General features: G+C 38.2%; 1 protein-coding gene across 4 annotated transcripts; it reads right to left on the bottom strand.

Annotated features, from left to right (window-relative positions):
• Positions 1-322: 322 nt before the first annotated feature.
• On the bottom strand, positions 323-19,751 carry nln (neurolysin (metallopeptidase M3 family)). Of its 4 annotated transcripts, none has more exons than XM_081353727.1 (13): positions 19,584-19,751; positions 18,756-19,012; positions 18,513-18,661; positions 14,044-14,148; positions 12,930-13,032; positions 11,905-12,065; positions 11,591-11,726; positions 7,680-8,046; positions 4,912-5,113; positions 4,591-4,777; positions 3,589-3,717; positions 1,724-1,860; positions 323-1,126 (listed from the first exon to the last, which is right to left on the bottom strand). In XM_081353727.1, exons 1-13 carry the CDS (start codon positions 19,622-19,624, stop codon positions 971-973), a joined length of 2,130 nt encoding a protein of 709 aa, XP_081209853.1. In that variant the 5' UTR covers positions 19,625-19,751; the 3' UTR covers positions 323-970. The 4 variants fall into 4 exon arrangements, with proteins under 4 accessions (XP_081209853.1, XP_081209854.1, XP_081209855.1 ...); XM_081353728.1 differs by having other exon boundaries at positions 19,680-19,707; XM_081353729.1 differs by lacking the exon at positions 3,589-3,717 and having other exon boundaries at positions 327-1,126; positions 19,584-19,718.
• Between the last annotated feature and the right edge of the window lie 136 nt (positions 19,752-19,887).

The following is a 19,887-nucleotide window of genomic DNA, read 5'->3' as shown; positions in this document are numbered from 1 at the left end:
TACAGTTTAATCCAATGGAAAATCTGAGTCCCCGGTAACGAATCATTTTCTCCCAATTGAAAGCAACGGGAGGAAGAGCCTCGATCAGTTTCCCTCGCAAGATTGGCTGGTTTGTGTTGCGTTATCATAACTCATCATGAAAAACGCGTGAGTTTTAGTTTTTATCATGGCTTTAACTCTACGAGGGCCAGTGGTAAAAATGTCTTACAAAGTACTCGTACATTTTTTTTAGAAAATGGCAATATACCATAAAAGTAGTGGTATTTAGTCTCTAGTTCATATTTATGTTATAGTGATAAAATAGTGAAAAACTGATAAACTTAAATGTCTAAAACTGTTTTATTCAACACTGGCTCGTTCAGAGAGCTATCGGTTGGTGTCTGTCTCCCCCCAGTGTTCACTGGTGTCACTGTCACTTTAAATCTTCAGTGACGGGGGTCTTCGACTTTTCAGGCCAAGGACTCTTTCTGGATACGGCATAAAACGAGGCATTATATGTCTGGTTTATAATAACATGTGTGCAGCACCATAGTACTGTATTTACATAATTATTAACATAATGTTATGATCCCTGTATTGCAAATACATTATTCATCATGGAAATACAGATTTATATTTTGCACTTTACAATGTCAATTCACTTAACTTTGGCAATATCTGTTTGAAGTAAGCTTTGAAGTTAACCTAATTTTGTATTTATTATTTCCCCACGAAAAATAATTTGAGACTGCACAGACCTTGAAGACTCTTCATGCATGACTTAGTTTGCATACAAGCTAACAGCTACCTTCATTTAAATGTGTAATTTATTATAAATTAAACAAAACACCAGCAGGAAATACGACTTAAAATGTATACATAATATTATATCCTGTATATCACTACTATTAGAATGAAAACTAAGGATGCATGTGTCATTGGATCTCTATACATTCAGAAAAGTTGCTTTCCTGTAGTTCACAGTCCGACGTCAATGAGAGTTTTGTTCTGTAATTGTTTGGGCGAGTCCTTTACACTGAAAGAACGCATCCTGGCACGGCTCACGACCCAGGAACGTTTTCAGCATATCCATGCCATCCTCTGAACCTCCCGTTTCCAGGACCACGCGCCTGTATTCCCGGCCCACCTGCATGTCAACACACACAGTTATCAAACTGAAACATAATCAAAACATATGATTACATTAATGACCAGATGGTGTCATTTATACACTGGAATTTCACTAATCTAATCTAAACTACGGCACTGAAACAAGCGCTGTCTGTAAAGCTGCTGAAAAACACACATTGTGAAAGCGCTCTTCAAATAATCTTCCTCTGAATGCAACACAGACTCATCCTTCAACAATACTATGACTAACTATGACACAACACTCACTCATTTACACAACAATTGTATGAACAATCTATTCTCAGCTAGTACTATTCCTGAGGTATCTATAATTATAAATAATATTTATCTCTTGGTGGCAGATAATCCCTCGACAGCAGTTTGACAATGAACTCACATGTGCGTCACTCTTGATAAGAGTCTGCTGCATGCCCTAAATGGACATATGGATGTGGAAACGCTGGCACATCAGTCATGTGGTAACTATCAACTGCTATTATGACTCAGTTCTCTATTAAAATGTGCTGTGCCATGATGAGACAATCTAAACATCAGTCACATGTGTTCTGCATTCACTCTGACCAATGGCAAGCTGGAATAACAAGAGTGAAACCTTTGGATTCAAGATGCCCTCCTTCTTGAAGCGAGAGAAGAAGATGTCCATGGAGTAGACTTCACTCCACAGGTAGCTGTAGTACTGCCCGTCGTATCCTCCGGCCAGGTGACTGAAGCTGGCCGTCATGTTTGTGCCTGCAGAGATCATGCACACAGACATATGAAGATAATGCTCAAGAGGATCCAGGTCATATCATAACAAAATATCATAACATCTTCTAAATGAATACATTAGGGGTGGGAATCATTCGATTTAAATCGATCAAAGAGGTCGTGATTCGATTAAAAATGATCAATTCTCAATTTTGAATCAAATTTTGATTTGATTATATGCATAGATTTGATTGTAGTTTACTACATCATTTATTACCGTACATTAATCTCACTGAATTAATTGTAAACCTTGAAATTTATTGTTTTTTCTTCTAATTTTAGTCAACCCAATATAATAAATAACACATGAAATTATATGAATTTGTGCGTTTTAATGTGTTTGCAAGACAAAAACCTCCCAAAGACAGTAATACATGGTTAATGTTTTTCATATAACTACTGCCACACGACTAGTGGCTGTTGTGTGCAATTACACAAATCTTTTCGAACATATCATATATAAGTGATAGGCTTTTTTAGACAGGAAAATTTATTTAGAAATTAAAAAAGAAGAATTGGGGAGAATTATGAATAATTTACTAACATTGTTTAAATATGTAATCAATAAAAAATATAACTGTAGTATGATTATGAGTATCTTAAAATGTAATGTAATCCAATTACAAGAATCTGATAACGTAATCCAGATTACATATAATCAGTCACTATCCAGTATGGCAGTGAAATGAAAAAACGCAGTGTCTAGAGATGTTTCTTTCAAAGTTAAACTTCTTCTAACTTCAGCGTTGTGTTTTCAGAACACCATGTCCTGTGTGAGATGCTGCAAAAGACAACAGTCAAACATGTCCGTCTAGACTTTTACAATTAAACCTCTAGATTGGACTTCTGTACCTTTAAGAGGCAATTCATCTAATTTCCTGCATTTGTGCATTCTTAAATGCTGTGTCATGTTTACAAAGAAAAACTATGGAAAAGCCATGAAGTGGATAAAAAAATAACAAATAAACACATTCTGTGGCTGTTCTTCACACAGAACGCATGTTTCCTTTGAAAACGTGAGACACCAGGCTGAGTAAAAAAGGGTCTAGAGACGTTTGCTGAGTGATGTAATTAAATCAATTTAACCCTTTCACACGTAAGTTTAAAATATTATAGCTGACGCCCAGTGCGAGTTATTTTAGAACATATCACATTATTATTATAAACGTTAATAATGATCATGTTTGCTGATCTGTAACGCATGATAGTGGTAGTTTGCATCGCAATTCAGAGAATTGGATTTACAGCACGTCAATTCATCCACTTTTCACGAAATACATGAAAGTAAGTGGCTGGTGAAGTGGGAGAAGAATAGAGTAAACTTTATAGTTACTAACACAATGTGTATCTGATATGAATAAAACACATCATCAATTCATATAGTCTGTATGACGCAGAGTGACGTTCTAATGACACCGGTGTGATCGTATAAAGGGTTAATACTGGACTCTGGCAACAGGGTCATCGCCATGTTTTTAGCCGTATCACAAGATGCAAACGCAACAGTAAAACACAAGTTTAGCACAAGTCTATGTAGAAAAAGCATGTAAAAGCAGCGCCCATATGCAAATGAGCTCTGTGGTGGGTGGCTAAGCTCTCTGCATGTGTAACGAGTGTTCACACCGAGCTGCTGAACACTGAATAGTCGATGATGTGTTGATGTGCTCATTAGACGAGGTGTCATAAGCGTGTTGGGACTGTGTTTATGACCTGGTGTGGCTGGGATTCCCAGGATGTCTTTGCTGTGCTTGGCAAATTCGGCTGCAGTGTCTGCTCTGTCTTTAGTGTGGAGCGTTTGGTCAGCTTTACTGAGAACAATCTGCCTGAGGTTCATCAGACCTGCGGACAGACACCGGTTTAGATGGAAAAAACTGATATATATTTAAAAAAAAAATGTTTGTGTGTGTGTGTTTACCCCTTTACCACAAATATGTATAGAAGATATTTAAAGTAACAAGAAAAGCTGTCAGATCAGAGATATGTTTCAGCAGTAAACTGTAAATAGTGTAATTTTTACTAAACAAAGTGTCGAATTACAATTACTAATCGAACGCAAGGGTGACCTAATATGTCAAAACCAATAAATATTTTATAATATGGCCAATAACTAAGACACAAGAGTACTTTGGTGTTAGTCTGAGATACCGTTAAAATAGTCCAAGTGACCACAGTGGCTCAACCTTAAGTTTATCAAGCGACGAGAAAACTTTTTGTGAACGAAAGTCTTACGGGGTTGGAACAACATGAGGGCTAGTAATTAAGTTAATTAAGAAAATGAATCCTATTTTTAAGACCACAGCAATATTTTAGTGACATTCAAGCAAATTTCTCTTCTCCCCAAATTTTCATTATTTTAATACAAAAAGATAGTATTTGTTATATAAATAAAATTAAAAAATATTTTAAATAAAGCAATTGCATAACAGTGAATCTAAAGAGAATCACCATCACCAAAACTCTTTCATGGCCATTAAAAAATTAAAAAGGAATCTTAATGTTCCCGAAATAGGCTTCGTTTACTTTATGCAAAATATAATTTTGTTCATATTTGTAAGATCATTTTAGGCCAACATATATATGTAATGTCATGTATATAATGTATATATGTTACTTCCCTCTGAATAATCTTCCCTCAAAATAAGTTCAAACATATGTTTTTGAACATACGGATGTTGATTATATAGATGTGGTGAGTGTGGGGTCAGATCTGACCTGTGTTGGCCACTCTAGATGCTATGAGTTTATCCAGCAGGCCGTCTGGGATCGGGCTGCCATCTTTGTAGTGGCGGGACATCCTCCTGAGAGGCTCTTTCTCCCAAACCCAGTTCTCCAGCATTTGAGACGGCACCTCCACAAAGTCAGTCTCCACCTGCGTCCCACTGAACTCTGCATAGCGCGTCTGGAACATGCAGGTTGACACAGAAAAGCACATTTGGTACCACCAGTTTTACTTCTTATTGATCTGAGATTTTCATTCAGTGTGGTCTCAGACATTCGGACCCTCGATCTTTACGTTTGAGAATACTGACATACCCGGGAGCAGAGCTCATGCATGACATGTCCAAACTCATGGAAGAAGGTCTCCACCTCATGGTGCTGCAGTAAGGAAGGCCAGTTGCGTGTGGGTTTTGTGAAGTTGGACACCATGGCGGCCACAGGTATCCTACGATTCCCATCGGGCCGAAGACATCCTGGCTGGAGCCCAAAGCATGCAGCATGGCCATACTTGCCTTCCCTGAAGAGTAAAACAGACCAATACATCTGGAGGTCATTACATCCACGGCCAATAAGCCAGTTCCTCAGAGAAGCACATGAAGTATTCATCAGATTTCATCTGCATGCTCTTAAAGGTCCCGTTCTATGCCCCTTTTCACAAGATGTAAAATAAGTCTCTGATGTCCCCAGAGTGTGTATGTGAAGTTTGAGCTCAAAATACCCAACAGATCATTTTTTACAGCATGTTTAAATTGACATTTTTTGGGGCTCAGAAAAACGAGCCGTTTCAGTGTGTCCCCTTTAAATGCAAATGAGGTGCTGCTGGACGACACAGGGGGCGGAGCTTCATGAGCTCGTGCTCAGTCTGTCAGGAAAAATTCATCTCACGGAATGATGATAATATCAGAAACTCTCAGTAACGGCGTTCATTTCGAGTCGGACAATAATGCCTACAGAGTCAGATTGCTGTATAGAGATGAAACAGGTATGGTTTAGTAGTTTAATTACGGTTATTATAACGTATTTGTCATCTGCTTGTAGTCTATGTATCCATTATTTATTAATAGCCTACAAGTCTGCTGTCTGAATGATGATCAAACATGTACTGATGAGTTTAATAAAGTTTATTGTACATCACACAAAAGATGAAGCGTCAGTTTTACTTCAGAAAATCACCGTAAGAGCTGAGTAAACACAGTAGCCTAAGTTATAAGAAGTGCGCAAGTAGCCAGTAGAGTTGAGGGAGCATTCCTGTGGGCGGAGGTTAGTCAAGAAACGGTTCTGGTGATGTCACTAATGCAGGAAGTAGAGGGGTGTAGTCCAATCGAGCCGTTTTTTTGTAGTCAACTTCTGTTAAATAAAATATCTCGCTTGGCATTGAACTTTGAGCTTTATAATTTTACAGATATTATTTATGCTCTAACAGCAACATTACACACTAACTAAAGTTTGAAACATGGAATCGCATGCAACGGGACCTTTAAGAGACTCAGAACTGCACTGGGGTGCTTTAAGTTAACAAACCTCGTTTAGTTTTGATCAGCACGAATTTCCAGGCTGGTTTCAGTGTTATGTTTTGTATTATTTATGCAGGGTTTCTGCAGGTTTCAAGAGGCTAAATGTTAGATTTTTATTAAGACCATTATGAATGCAATTTAAGACTTATTTCATGTCCTTTCACGTCCCAAATTTTATCTATTCACATTCAGCATGAACAATCAACTGAATATGACTACACAGAACTGTGTTTAACCAAGAAATTAATGGGCTAAAATGAAATAAAAAACAAAATATCAAATAAAACAATAAACATTAGAAGGAAAAAAATAAATAATTTGATGGCTTTGTTCAACCATTTTCCAAATTTGTATTGACCCTGCGTTTCATTCTGAAGGACTCATCCCTATGCCCTAACCCTGCAGAGTGAGAACTGTGAAGAGATGAAGAAGGGTGTAGGCCGGGGACCCAACAACTGTTCCCTGGAACACACTTCTGCGTTATCTTGCCAAGCCAATTAAGGAGGCACGATTCTCGCACAACTGTATACGCTGCACAAAGGATCATGAAGTGTCCATCAGTTGTACTCTTCAAAATCCTTCATTATCCCTCAGTTTTGAGCACTAACGTTAACTTCATAAGCCAATAAGACCTAAATCCACATTTTAAGGACTAAAATTCAGATTATTGGATTTTAGACTCATCAAGAACCCACAGATAGTATTTATTAATATTTTGAATTCGCTTTTGTTTTTATATTTTCAGTTTTCATTTCAATTTTAGTTTAAAGGCAAAATATGTCGCCGCTAGAGGTCACTTATTCAAAACAATAACAAAGGTGTAGCTTGATGATGTGGTGAATGAGCATGGAATCATGGGAGTGTCGTCTTCACCTCCGCAGCCGATGGAAAGCAATCTGACGGGACTCATGTTCATGAATGAGCTAATGTATTAAAGTTTTATAACTTTAATGTGGTATACAGCAGGGTGGGGCCGAGAGCCCAGGACATTTTACCTTGCAGTTTTTATCGTGCTTATATGGTGCATATATATAAGCACGTTTTATCGTGCTTTTTGCTTGGTTGTTTATGTTTATTTTACAATTAAAGTTATGTTTAACGTCTGAGCTCCTTCTTCCCTGAACTTGACCTTTGTCTCAGTTTTCTACATGGAATCACAGACAGACTCGATGGTGAGATCAGATCATACCGGCTGCTGTCAGACTCCTTTTGCATTCAAAAATCTCACTAGATTATTACAATTAAAGGCAAAAGGAATGTTTAGAAATGTAAACTGATATTTCCTACGGACACACAGCAAAAGAGATGACCTTGATGACCTTGATCTCATCTCCATGATATAATTTCCTGTTTTAATTTTTTTTGCATGTTGGTTGCACCACTTGACTTTGCTGGACCAGCATAGCTATCCTGTTCACTAGCAGAACCAAGCTGATTGAGCTGGTCTATGAACAAATCATTTCTGCTGAAGCTTGTTGACCAAGGAAAATTTACTAGTTAGCCAAGACCAATTAGACAATCCAAAACATAATGGATTATAATGGATCTAGAATGTCTAGAATGGTTTACCTGGGATGCAAGTCCAAGTAAAACTGTCCAATTTCCTCTCCAGTCACAGAGTCCAGTACTGAGTACAGTTTGACGCTATCGTGCCACACATGGGCGTTCTCCACCTGCTGGAACTCCAGACCCAGCAGATCCTGATATATGTTCAGCAGGCCCTCCGTCACCACCTCCAGAGGGAAGTACTCGATCAGTTTGTCCTTATCCACCGCAAACTTCACTCGTTCCACCTGGTTCATGTAGTAGGGCATGTCCCATGCGTGCAGCTGTCCGTCAAAGGCCAAGCCCCGCCTCTCACAGTCAGCGTGTTTGAGTGACAGCAGGTCGTGCCGCTCCTGCTCGCCAACTGGTCTCAACCTCGTATACAACTCATCTATTGAGCACCAAAAACAGTTTGGTTATTTAGACAGCTGGAAAACTGTTCAGAGCTAAAACACTATGAGCACCTGCCAAAACCGCTCTGACACCCCTGAAGGTGCCCTGTGGTATCTATCTGGCACCAAAACATTAGCGGCAGACACTTTAAGTCCTGCACATTGGGTAAAGTGACCATGAATGGGACGTTTTGTACCAGAACATCCCACTGATGCTTGATTTGGATTGAGATCTGGGGTATCTGGAGGCCAGGGCGACACCTGGAACTGTGTGTACTGGGTGACAGGAAACTTTATCCTGCTGTAAGATTTCCAAGCCATTTCGGCAACATCCCACACATTGACTATGGCAACAGACTAAAGCCCAGAGCTTTACACACACAGCTGATACAAAATAGTCACCATGATGTGCTTCACTTGTGTTGTGGGTGGTCATAGTGTTTGACCCCTTTCTATTCATTAAAGAATCCTGAAAAATATGTATCACAGTTTCCACAAACATATGAAGCAGCAGAACTGTTTTTAATATTGATAATAATCAGAAATGTTTCTTGAACATCAAATCATCATATTAGAATGATTTCTGAAGGATCATGTGACACTGAAGACTGGAGTAATGATGCTGAAAATTCAGCTTTGATCACAGGAATAAATTACATTTAAAATATAATTAAATTCAAAACAGTCTGGTTACACTTTATTTTAAGGTGTCCTTGTTACAGTGTAATTATACATTTAAGTACTGAATAATAATAATAATAATAATAATAATAATTAACTACATGCACTATAGGGTTAGGGTTTGGTTTAAGGTTAGTTGCATGTAATTATGCATAATTTATAGTTATTACTACAGTAAGTAACTACAAGTAACATAACAAGGACATTGTAAAAAAGTGTTATCAACAGTTATTTTAAATTGTAATGATGTTTAAAAATATTACTGTTGTTACTATTTTTGATCAAATAAATGCAGCCTTGGTGAACATAAAGACTTCTTTCAAAAACATAAAAACAAATCTTAGAATCTTATATACAGTTGTAATTGAAATAATTCAACCCCCATTGCAAATCAGGTCTATTGACAAAATGTACAGACTTTCAATGAACAAATCAAACAAAAGTAATTGAAATAACTCAACACAACAAATGTTTCAAGTGGTTTCAACATGCGGTGGTGGTTCACTCAGTTGGTGGTGTCCACCTGAGTTGACGTCACTTTTTTAATGACGTACGACTCGCATTTACTGGGGAATATCCGATTTGTCTGCTTACATGGCACACGCAAATGCACGTATGCGATTCATATCCGATTTATTACCACATATTAATGAAGCCTGAATCCGATCTGAGAAAATCGGAATCTATGCGTTTTTTTCCTGCTTACACGTTCACCGGTCATATCCGATCTGTGCCACATGAGAGGAAAAAATCGTAATCGGGTCACTTGAACCATGCAGTGTAAATGGGGCCTTAATGACTTCTGCAGTTTTAAAAATTATTCAATCCCTTTATGGCAAGCATCTTTAGTATTTAGTAGAGCACCCGTATACTGTTATGAGCTTCTGCAAACGAGATGTATTTCCGGACAGCAGCTTCTGGCAGCGTTTCTGAACAATCTTAGCCCGTTCCTCATGAGCAATGGCCTCCAGTTCAGTAATACTCTTGGGTTTGCAGGACGCAAAGTTGAAGCAACTGCCTTCTTCAAATCCCTCCAGAGATTTTCTATGGGGTTCAAGCCAGGTGACTCTTCCAGGACTTCTTCAGCAACCAAGCCTTGGTGGAATTTGAGGTATGCTTGGGATCATTGTCCTGTTGGAGGGATCATTGTCCTGTTGGAAGGTCCAATGATGCCCAAGCTTCAGCTTCCTCACTGACGGCATGACGTTTTCTCCTAGGATTTCCTGATACTTCAGTAAATCCATCTGGCCTTCCACACACTGCAGGTTTCCAGTGCCAGAGGATGTAAAGCAGCCGCAGAGCATCACGAGCCCCAACATGCTGAACTGTAGACAGAGTGTTCTTTACAGCATATTCTTCATTCTTCTTCCTCCAGACACACCGCTGATCCAGAGGGCCGAAAAGTTACAGTTTTGTTTCATCGCTCCACAGAACAGAATCCCAAAACTTCTTAGGCTTATTTATATGATTTTGAGAAAATTTGAGCTGACTTTTCCTGTGGTTTTGGGTAGTGGTGTACGTCTTGGAGTTCTGGCATGTGTTTAGTACGAGCTTCACTGTGCAGCTGAACACTCAGTGCCTGTTGCCTCCAGGTCTTGCTGCAGGTCTTCTGCAGTCACTCGAGGGTTTTTCTGAACCTGCCTTCTCAGAAATCTGGTTGCAGCCGTTCATAGTTTCCTTTTTCTGCCCCGTCCATGTAGTGTAAACACTGTTCCTATAACTTTTAACTTACAAACTTTGCTTCCAACGGTGTCTCTAGGAACATTTAGTGCCTTCGCTATCTTTTTGTATCCTGTTCCTTGTTTGTGAAGGGCGATGATATCTTCTCTTAACTTTTTGGACCATTCTTTTGACTTTTGCAGTCAAACGTGACACTCAAGAAACCTAGCCAGTTCAGATATTTCATGTGTTCTAGCTCAGGCGCACCTGGTGCAACTAATGAAGCCCTTGATCAGTTGCATCAGGTGTGCTTGAGGCAACACCTGTTTTGCAGATTTGCACTGTTGTGAGGGATTCTCTTCAGGGGGTTGAATAATTTTGAGACTGCAGAAGGCATAAAAAGTTGCATTTTCAGTTAAATTTGGAGAAACCACTTGAAACGTTTGTTGTGTTGAGCTATTTCAATTACTTTTGTTTGTTCTTTTGTTCTTTGCAAACAGCTGAAAGTCTGTACATTTTGCCAATAAACCTGATTTGCAATGGGGGTTGAATAATTTCGATTGCAACTGTATATCTGCAACATAATGACATCTTGAACATCTCATATAACACATATCTGACTGCGCTCAAAGGTTGTATATAGGTGCTCTTTGATTAAAGTTATTTTCAAATATTTTTGAGTGAATAATGTGTAAAATCATTTACTGATTGACCAATATTGTGGTTACACTTTATTTTAAGGTGTGCTTTTTACAGTTTAATAAGTGTTACCAGTATTTTTACTCAAAACTCACTAAACCGATTCAAAATAATATTTTTTGTAGACTTTTGAAATAAAGGAAACTACTAGTTTACTACTAGAAACTACTATGGATTCTTATATATAATATGTTTTCTATCTATTATCGTGCATATAATTTGTTTTTCATCAGCACAAGTAAAACTGCCTGTAAAATAGTATCTTTCAATTAATGATTATAAAAATAAACAAAGAGTCAGCAAAGCACAACTAAAATGCTACAAGAGGAGTCTATGCAACACCACAGACAGACGACAACATAATGAAACTGTCAGGTCACACAACTGAACATGAGGACAAGGGTCACCAAACTGCCTGTCACTCCAGAATTAACCTGTGCGTGCCTGAATGTAGGCCTGAAGATCTTCACAGAAAGAACTGGACAAAGAGACTAGAAAACATACCAAGAAATCGTGCCACATTCTCTGAATTTTTGGCCATGGTCATTTCCAGCATGTAATTGGCATGACTGCTGTAGCCCAGAAGTTTGGCTAGCCTTGCCCGCAACTCAATCAGCTGTTCAAGAATAGCAGTGTTCACCTGTAAACAATGAACAAACATTAATAGTGCATAACTAGGACATGGCTTTATTTCCATGACTGAGTTGCCAGGGCTGGAAAACTATACCCTGATTTTCCACCTGAAACAACAATTTGTTCAGTCCAGTTGGGCTAATCCTCCAAAGCCTAACTGAACCCAAAGTACGAGTTGAACCTACATCCTTGCACCTGCTGTGAAAGGCCATCTCCATCTTCCTCCTGGTTTCGGAAACATGACATCTCTTCATCAGGGGGAAGTAGTGGGGATACGCAAGGGTGACTATATACCGCCCATCTTCTGTTTTCTCCAGACCATTCACGTAGCTTTCCGCAAGACCCACTTGAGAAAGAAAGGAGGAAAAGTGTGTCCAAGATGAGTTCACTAAAGGGGTTTTCATACGGGGTAGTTAAAGGTTGTATCAGCGATTTCAGGCCCAAACATAAATGATCACATTCATCTAATCTTTCCTAACGGTCCGCTAGCTGCCCGTCCCATAAGCATGCTGTCAAAAACCGCGTCTCTGTAGGCAGCCTAGGCTCTGAGATCTGCACACAAAAACAATTGGTTTCACCAATTAGGCGGGCAGCTAGCGGATCGTTAGGAAAGATTAGATGAATGTGATAATTTATGTTTGGGTCTTTTTTGGGCCTGAAGTCGCTGATACAACCTTTAAAGGAACTAGCTACCAGGACGGTCCCGCAGAACCAAATGTTTTTTTCCCTGGTTGTATTCGCACCGGCGGTAAGAACTGTGAAGTGGCGTAAGCCAGCTGACAGAAACGTAATTTAAGCGCTGCATTCAACAACATCAACAACTCCGTAGCGTAAAGGTTGAGAAGTTCATGGCCTCCATCTATCACTGTTTTCCGTGTTCCTGGAGTTAGTTTGTGGAGTAAGTATGTAAACTGTGTTTGTTTACACAGCTTTTTAAAAATGGCGGGTGATTGTGTTTCGCATGGCATGCGTTCGGCCAATCAACATACAGTTGCATCACTGCTAGTTCCTGTTGAGTTACACCCTACAAGAGCTAATTTAGTGTAACCCAAAAGGCGTTCCTATAACCAAAATTGTTCCCAGTTCCTGCGGTGCGAACACACCAAAAAGCGGGTACTTGCGCCAATATTTACAGGAACTATGAAACTGCTCCTCTGGTGCGAAAGCCCCTTATTAAAACAGCTGTTATACTACAGATAAACATACTTACTGAGCTCCTCTTGCGAGAACAACAGCACTGTATTTTCTTCATTCAAATTTTGGTTGAAATCTATGGAGAGTTCACTTATTTTTTTAGAGATTGACTTGATTTCCTGAGAAAGAAAAAAAAGACATGGAAAGACCAATAAAAATAATTAATAACTTTTTTTTTTTTTTCAGGACTCAACAGTGAAGATTTTCTGCTTGCTCAATTGGGACAAAAGTCCAAATTTCTCCTTGCCCTGCCAATGTTTTCATGACCCCAACAAAAAATTATAAATGTATTATTTCTTATTAATTTAAATGTATTAATTTACATTTATAATTTTACTATTGTTTAATTTTTATACGTAAAATTGTACATTTGCAGTTATTATAACATAAATTAATCATTTATATATATATATATATATATATATATATATATATATATATATATATATATATATATATATATATATAAACAAAAGCTTTATACATTGTTTTACATTTATTTTTTATATTTGTGAGATTTAAAATTTGTATTTATCCTTTTAAATACATCTATATAAATGTATTCATAAATGCATATAAATATAAAAGTATTTTTCAATGCTAAGTACTTAAAAATATATATATACATTTATATGTACATTTATCATATTAATATAATGTTTCATAGTAATATGAATCATTTCACATTTACAGATATTACAACTTTAAATTATAATTTTAAATAATACATTTTTAATAATAAAAAAAACTTCTATACATGATTTTACATTCATTACTTAATATTTATCAGAATCATTTAAAAATAGTATTTATTATCATACATTTTTCACACACATACATTTTTTTTTTTCATGCTAAATTTTCTATTGGCAATAATAGCTAGAATAGCAGCTCAGTTTTCTAAACAAAACATAAGTGGTATTTGCTGGTGACAATTTTGCTATGATTTTAGAAGCTGATGCTCCGGTGTCCATTTTCAGGTTTTTGGGTTTGTTCAAATCACTAAAAAGTAAATACTGTAAAGCATGAGCAATAGTGATAGAGACACTCTACTAAGAAGAATCAAGATTATATGTGAATTCATCCTCACAGGCAAGTTTATAGTAAACACCAAACCAAACCAAACCTACTTCTTGTATATCCTTAGACAAGTGCAATCCATTCCGTTTGCCTAATTTAATGAGTCGTCCCAGGAATCTCTCCGACTCAGGCAATAAACCACTGGATTGTTTTTCCTATAAAGATAAAGAGGGAAATGCTGAGACAGCTGAAGTTATGTTTACTGCCGCGGTTCTGACACCAGGCCAAACTGACATGGTGAAGTGATGACACCGTACGAGCGTCACATGCTTTTCTGTGAATGGACTCTTCCACAGGTTCAGTGAGGACGCCACACTGGCCTTCGGTAGAAATAGCGGGATCACTTTATTACAGCCCAATTAAAAAGGCAGTAAATACCCTGGAGAGAGGACAGCCTCGTCAAATGAGCGTTATTGGAGTAGAAAGTTTGAGTAGGCGCAACATAGTGTCCATTCCACTCCAACGGGAGATTTCCACTCAAATAATCATTTTAATTTGAGAAATCTGCAACATGAAACTGTTTTGGACAGCCAACACCGCCACATGCCTCATTTTATTGGTCACCCCATGAAACTGGACGCGGTTTCCAGCTTGCCAGACGTCTTTTTAGTACCCAGAGATTAAGTTCTCCATTGATGAGTGATGACAGAGTGATAAAACAAACAACACATATTCATTCATCAAAACTGACCAATAAACTGTAATAAGCAGGTGAAGGCAATGTCATGTGATAAGCTAAAGACAAAAAGAAGGAAAATTACAGATTTATAAACTATTCTCATTACGGAGTTGGGAAGATGGTTGGCCTTTGTTTGTTTTTTTACTGCATTTAGTGCTTTGAATCCTGGCAAACATGATAATAGTGTCCTGTAATTACATTTATTTAGTAATTGTTTAAGGCCATTTTGCGATTTCAATCGTCATCACCACCAATCATTTATTTTCTCGGATTTAAGAAATTCACCTGGGTCATCATACTTTTCAGATCGGAAAATTCGGAAATCCGTATAAATACAGAAAAATCACATCCCTGAGGTGGTTACAATATTAATAAATGGGGTTTAACATTTAAAAATACTGATTTAAATTAACTCAATTATTACATAAAGAAAACTACTAATCAGTTTGTTCCAAACCCATAAGACCTTTTTTCCTCTTTGAAGCACAAATGAAGATACAGTGCTATGCATAAGTTTAGACACCCATCCTAAAGTTGACTAAAAAGAGGAATAAAAAAATCATCTTTTGGAAATTGAACTTAATGCCTTAATTTAAAAAATTAGGAAAAATCCAATCTTTAAGGACACCAATTTTCTTTGTGAATGAATAATGTATCGTAAATAAATAAATGTTCTTCCTTAAAATACAGGGTGCATAAGTTTGGACACCCCTATGTTAAATTCCCATAGAGGCAGTCAGATTTTTATTTTTAAAGGCCAGTTACTTCATGGATACTATGCATCCTGATAAAGTTCCCTTGGCCTCTGGAATTAAAATAGCCCCACATCATCACATAGCCTTCACCATACCTAGAGATTGGCATGGTTTTATTTCAGTTAGCCTAATAGCTAGTTTGATTTGCATTGAGAGATGATCTTATGGAAAGTACTCCATGCCAATCTCTAGGTATGGTGAAGGCTATGTGATGATGTGGGGCTATTTTAATTCCAGAGGCCAAGGGAACTTTATCAGGATGCATAGTATCCTGGATCCATGAAGTAACTGGCCTTTAAAAATAAAAATCTGCCTGCCTCTATGGGAATTTAACATAGGGGTGTCCAAACTTATGCACCCTGTATTTTAAGGAAGAACATTTATTTATTTACGATACATTATTCATTCACAAAGAAAATTGGTGTCCTTAAAGGTTGGATTTTTCCTATTTTTTTAAATTAAGGCATTAAGTTCAATTTCCAAAAGATGATTTTTTATTCCTCTTTTTAGTCAACTTTAGCATGGGTGTCTAAACTTATGCATAGCACTGTATTATGATGAAATCTGACAGATTTCTGACTCTCTATTAAAAGTCTATTACACCAAAACGTTGATGCCTCAAAAAGTTCATAAAGACATTGTAAAAGTAATCCATATGGATCGGGTGGTTTAAACCTAAACTGCATCCGAAATCACATATTGTTCAGTAAGTCGGTATGAAATTTGGTTTGAAGTTTCGCAACCATTAAAAAGGTACGTTCTATATGCTATGAATGTGTGTAATATGAATGAAATCTAGATGTACTGCATCCACCATGTTGTAACCGCCATTTGACCAACAGCATCAGTTGTGTCGTTTCGGGATAGTAAAGTGTCCATCAGATCCACACTTCAGGATCTCAGTGGAAGTAGTAGGACATCCAGGTATTTCACCTTCTGTTTTATCAATACTATGCATTCGGACATGCTACTCGTCTCACATACTGTTTTTTGCCTACTATATAGTAGGGAAGTGGGCATATTCGAGCGCAGGGCAAGTCTTCTGAAAAGACCCAATTACTGTTCAAGATTTAATTTAGGCTTTTAGTCGCATATAAACATTGATCAACACACATACATAGAGCATTCAGGCTCGAATGTGCTTGCTTGACATGCAAGAAGCAAGGAAGCTAATATAAGGGTGTATTCACACCTGCCTCGTTTGGTTCGATTGAATCAAACTCTAGTTCGTTTCCCCCCTTGGTGCGGACCTTTTGGGCAGGTGTGAATACAGCAATCGAACTCGGGTGCGGACCAAACAATCGAACCGAGACCCAGCTGAAGAGGTGGTCTCGGTACGGTTCCAAACGAACTCTGGTACGGTTTGTTTATGGTGTGAACATGAACCGACCCAATTGCAGAAAACTACGCCTTTTTATTTGTCTCTTCTTTTATGAGAATACCTGTACTTAACAAAACGGTCATTTTGGCATAATGGTGTCTTATTATACAGACATCCCAAGTCTCCCGGAAGTTCCGGGAGTCTCCCGCATGTCGATAGCAGCTCCCTGATGCCCGCAAATCAGTTAAAATCTCCCGGAATCTAGAGCGAGCGAGCAAGAGCGCGCGCACGGCAGAGAGAGAGAGAGCGAGAGACCTTGCGTGTGTGTGCCAGCTGGTGTGCCACAAGAAGCGCATGTAAGGACCCAAGCAATCAATTGTCAGTGCGGGCAGGCTTTTATCTATACTACCATAGTTTCTTCATATTGCGTTTGTAGAGAATAACACCAAATCAGTAAAATAACAAATATTACATTACAAAATATCTCCATGCTGTGCCTGCACTTCCTGCTTTTCCCTGCTTGAGAATTCCTGTCCAATGAATGGACGACCTTAGCACACGTGTGGTTTTGTTTACACATTTTGGTTCACTTGCAAAAAGAGCAGTGTGAATTCGAACCGTACCAAACCCAAAAAAATCAACATTCTATTTGGTCCGGACCAAAGCAAGTGAACTATCGGACTTTCCTGGTGTGAATAGGCTATAAGTCTCATTTTAAGTCTGGTTTGAGCTGCTGTTGGCCATATGGATTACTCTTAAGATTTATTTATGAACTTGAAGCTTTTAGTTTTTGATGGAATGGATTTTCAATGGAGGAATAGAAAGCTTTCAGGTTTCATTAGCTATGTTTCCATCCAAAGTTGCGAATTAAAATTATGCACAAAAATGGAATATCGCATAAAACGTTTGTGAAAAAAGCACTGTTTCCATTCAGTGAGCACAAAATCATCACTTCCTGATAAACAGGAACTAAATATCACTAAGGAAAATGGAAGTTGCTGTAGTAGGAGATGCGATTGTATAGCCTATAATAATTTTCATATGCTATACAGTATAATAAATTAATTAAGCATTTCAGATGCTGTGCAACGAGATCGTCCGGCTGGTTTGGTCTAGTTATGCCACCCCATGTTTTTTTTTTATACACATTGAGAATTTTATTCGGTAAATTTCCATCGTAGTTTTTTTTTTCTTATCGGATAAAAAAAATATCTATTTTAGTTTTTTTTGCGCACTTGTTTAATTATGCTCATCTTGGCGTTTCAAACCAGCGTTTTTTTATGTGATATCTCAAAATGCGCATAAAAATAGGTGGATGGAAACATAGCTCTTAAAAATAACTTCAATTGTGTTTTGAAGATGAATGAAAGTTCTACGGGTTTGGAACGACATGAGGGCGAGTAAACAATGACAGAATTTTTGGGTGAACTATCGCTTTAAGAATCAGTTTGCATACTGTTACATTCTCATTTGACATAGACATTTTTGTGTACTAAATAGTGGAGAAGAACATATTTGGATGGAGGGCTAGAGGTTAGTGCTCATACACTCCTTTAGCCGTGGCAATCATGTTTATTGTGTTTCGTCTGCGTGCTCTGAGACACAATTTATTATATAGCCAACGAAAATTATCATAGGCTATAAAAATTGGATACTCTTTCCACTGTACAATTAATAAAATGAAATAAAATAGCAGAATTATTCAGAATAACTCTACACTGGAATGATCTAAATCCAGCACTGTAGTGTGTGTGGTTGTGTTACCTGCAGGACCATAAGTCTCTGAAACACATCCGCCCTCATGCTCATTTCCACATCGAAATCGGACAGGCGTTTCTCAGCCTCGGTGCTCGCCAGTCTGACCTCTTTACATGGAGACACATACTGGGGGAAGTCCAACATATGACGTGAAGCTGAAACAGAGAACGGAAAAGTGAATATGACAGCAGATGAAAAAAAACTTCACATTAATACAATATGAAAGTTAGGCTATCATTCGCCACTCACCGGCATAATCTGCTTTTGCATCTGCAATGACTTGCAGAGTATTCTCGAAGCACACCTTCCCGATGTCCACGGAGCCCACGGAGTCAAAGGCTTGCTGGATCCGCTGGATCAGCTTCTGAGTCCGATGTCGGATCTCTTCTGGGCTCAGGTCCCATCGCAGGACGTTGTTCTTGTCAACTGTGCTGGAGCAGCTGTGGGCGGATATGATTGATCCATTCTGAAGTGTCATCTTGAGCTTTGAGCTAGATATAATGACTCTGCATTATATCAAAGAAAGAGCCAGTATTAATACACTTTCTTTCTGGATGAAAGAAAGAGCCAGTGACAGAAAGCCAGAGCCAGAGCCAGAAAGAGCCAGTGTGCAAATATAAGCTTGCATGCATTGCATGGGCTCTTCAATGCAGCTTCTTGTAACTTTAGAAAAAGAAAAGCTACACATTAGGCTACTGTTCATAAAACAAAGAAGAGAATATAGAAGAGAAACTGTGTGCTGTGCAGGGTCGCAAGCTGTGGATGTTTTCCGTACTAACGATGGACACTTTCACATGTCTGTCAAACTAGGGAATGCGAACCTGATCTGCTTGTGATACACTAATACTACTTCACATATGCCAGTTGCATTGCCTAGTTCAGAGAGAAGCTAATGAGATAACCTGACTAAAACCAGATATCCTGCAATACTAAAGTTTGGAAGGAAAGTTCGTGCATTTATAGCTTGTCTATTTGACCCCAGTCACATTCAGGCATTCGGTTATTAGTAGTATGTCAACCCAGTCAAACAACAACACACACAGCATAACGTGTGTTAAACAACAGAATTTACAATACCTTCTCACCGCTCGGGCCACTGAAATGCCGAAGATAAACATGGCATGCCTATAATTTTCGTTCGTGCAACGTGCAAAAATAGGATGCAACTCCTACCGTCACTGTCGACCGTAATACTAGTACCACTACTACTACGATGAAGGTTTGACTTTTGAATATTAATTGCGTAAACCGGCAAGGCATTCTGATTGGCTACAAGGGAGACGTTGAGAGCTAGTCAGCTGGCGAATTAATGAATGTGGTGGAAGATTGGCTTATGAATATTAAACAGCTAACAGTGACATGTACTTTTTTATTCCTTTTT

Source organism: Scardinius erythrophthalmus (genome assembly GCF_964197995.2).
Source record: "Scardinius erythrophthalmus genome assembly, chromosome: 23".
NCBI classification, from domain to species: Eukaryota; Metazoa; Chordata; class Actinopteri; order Cypriniformes; family Leuciscidae; genus Scardinius; species Scardinius erythrophthalmus.
This window is presented reverse-complemented; position numbering and strand designations above follow the sequence as displayed.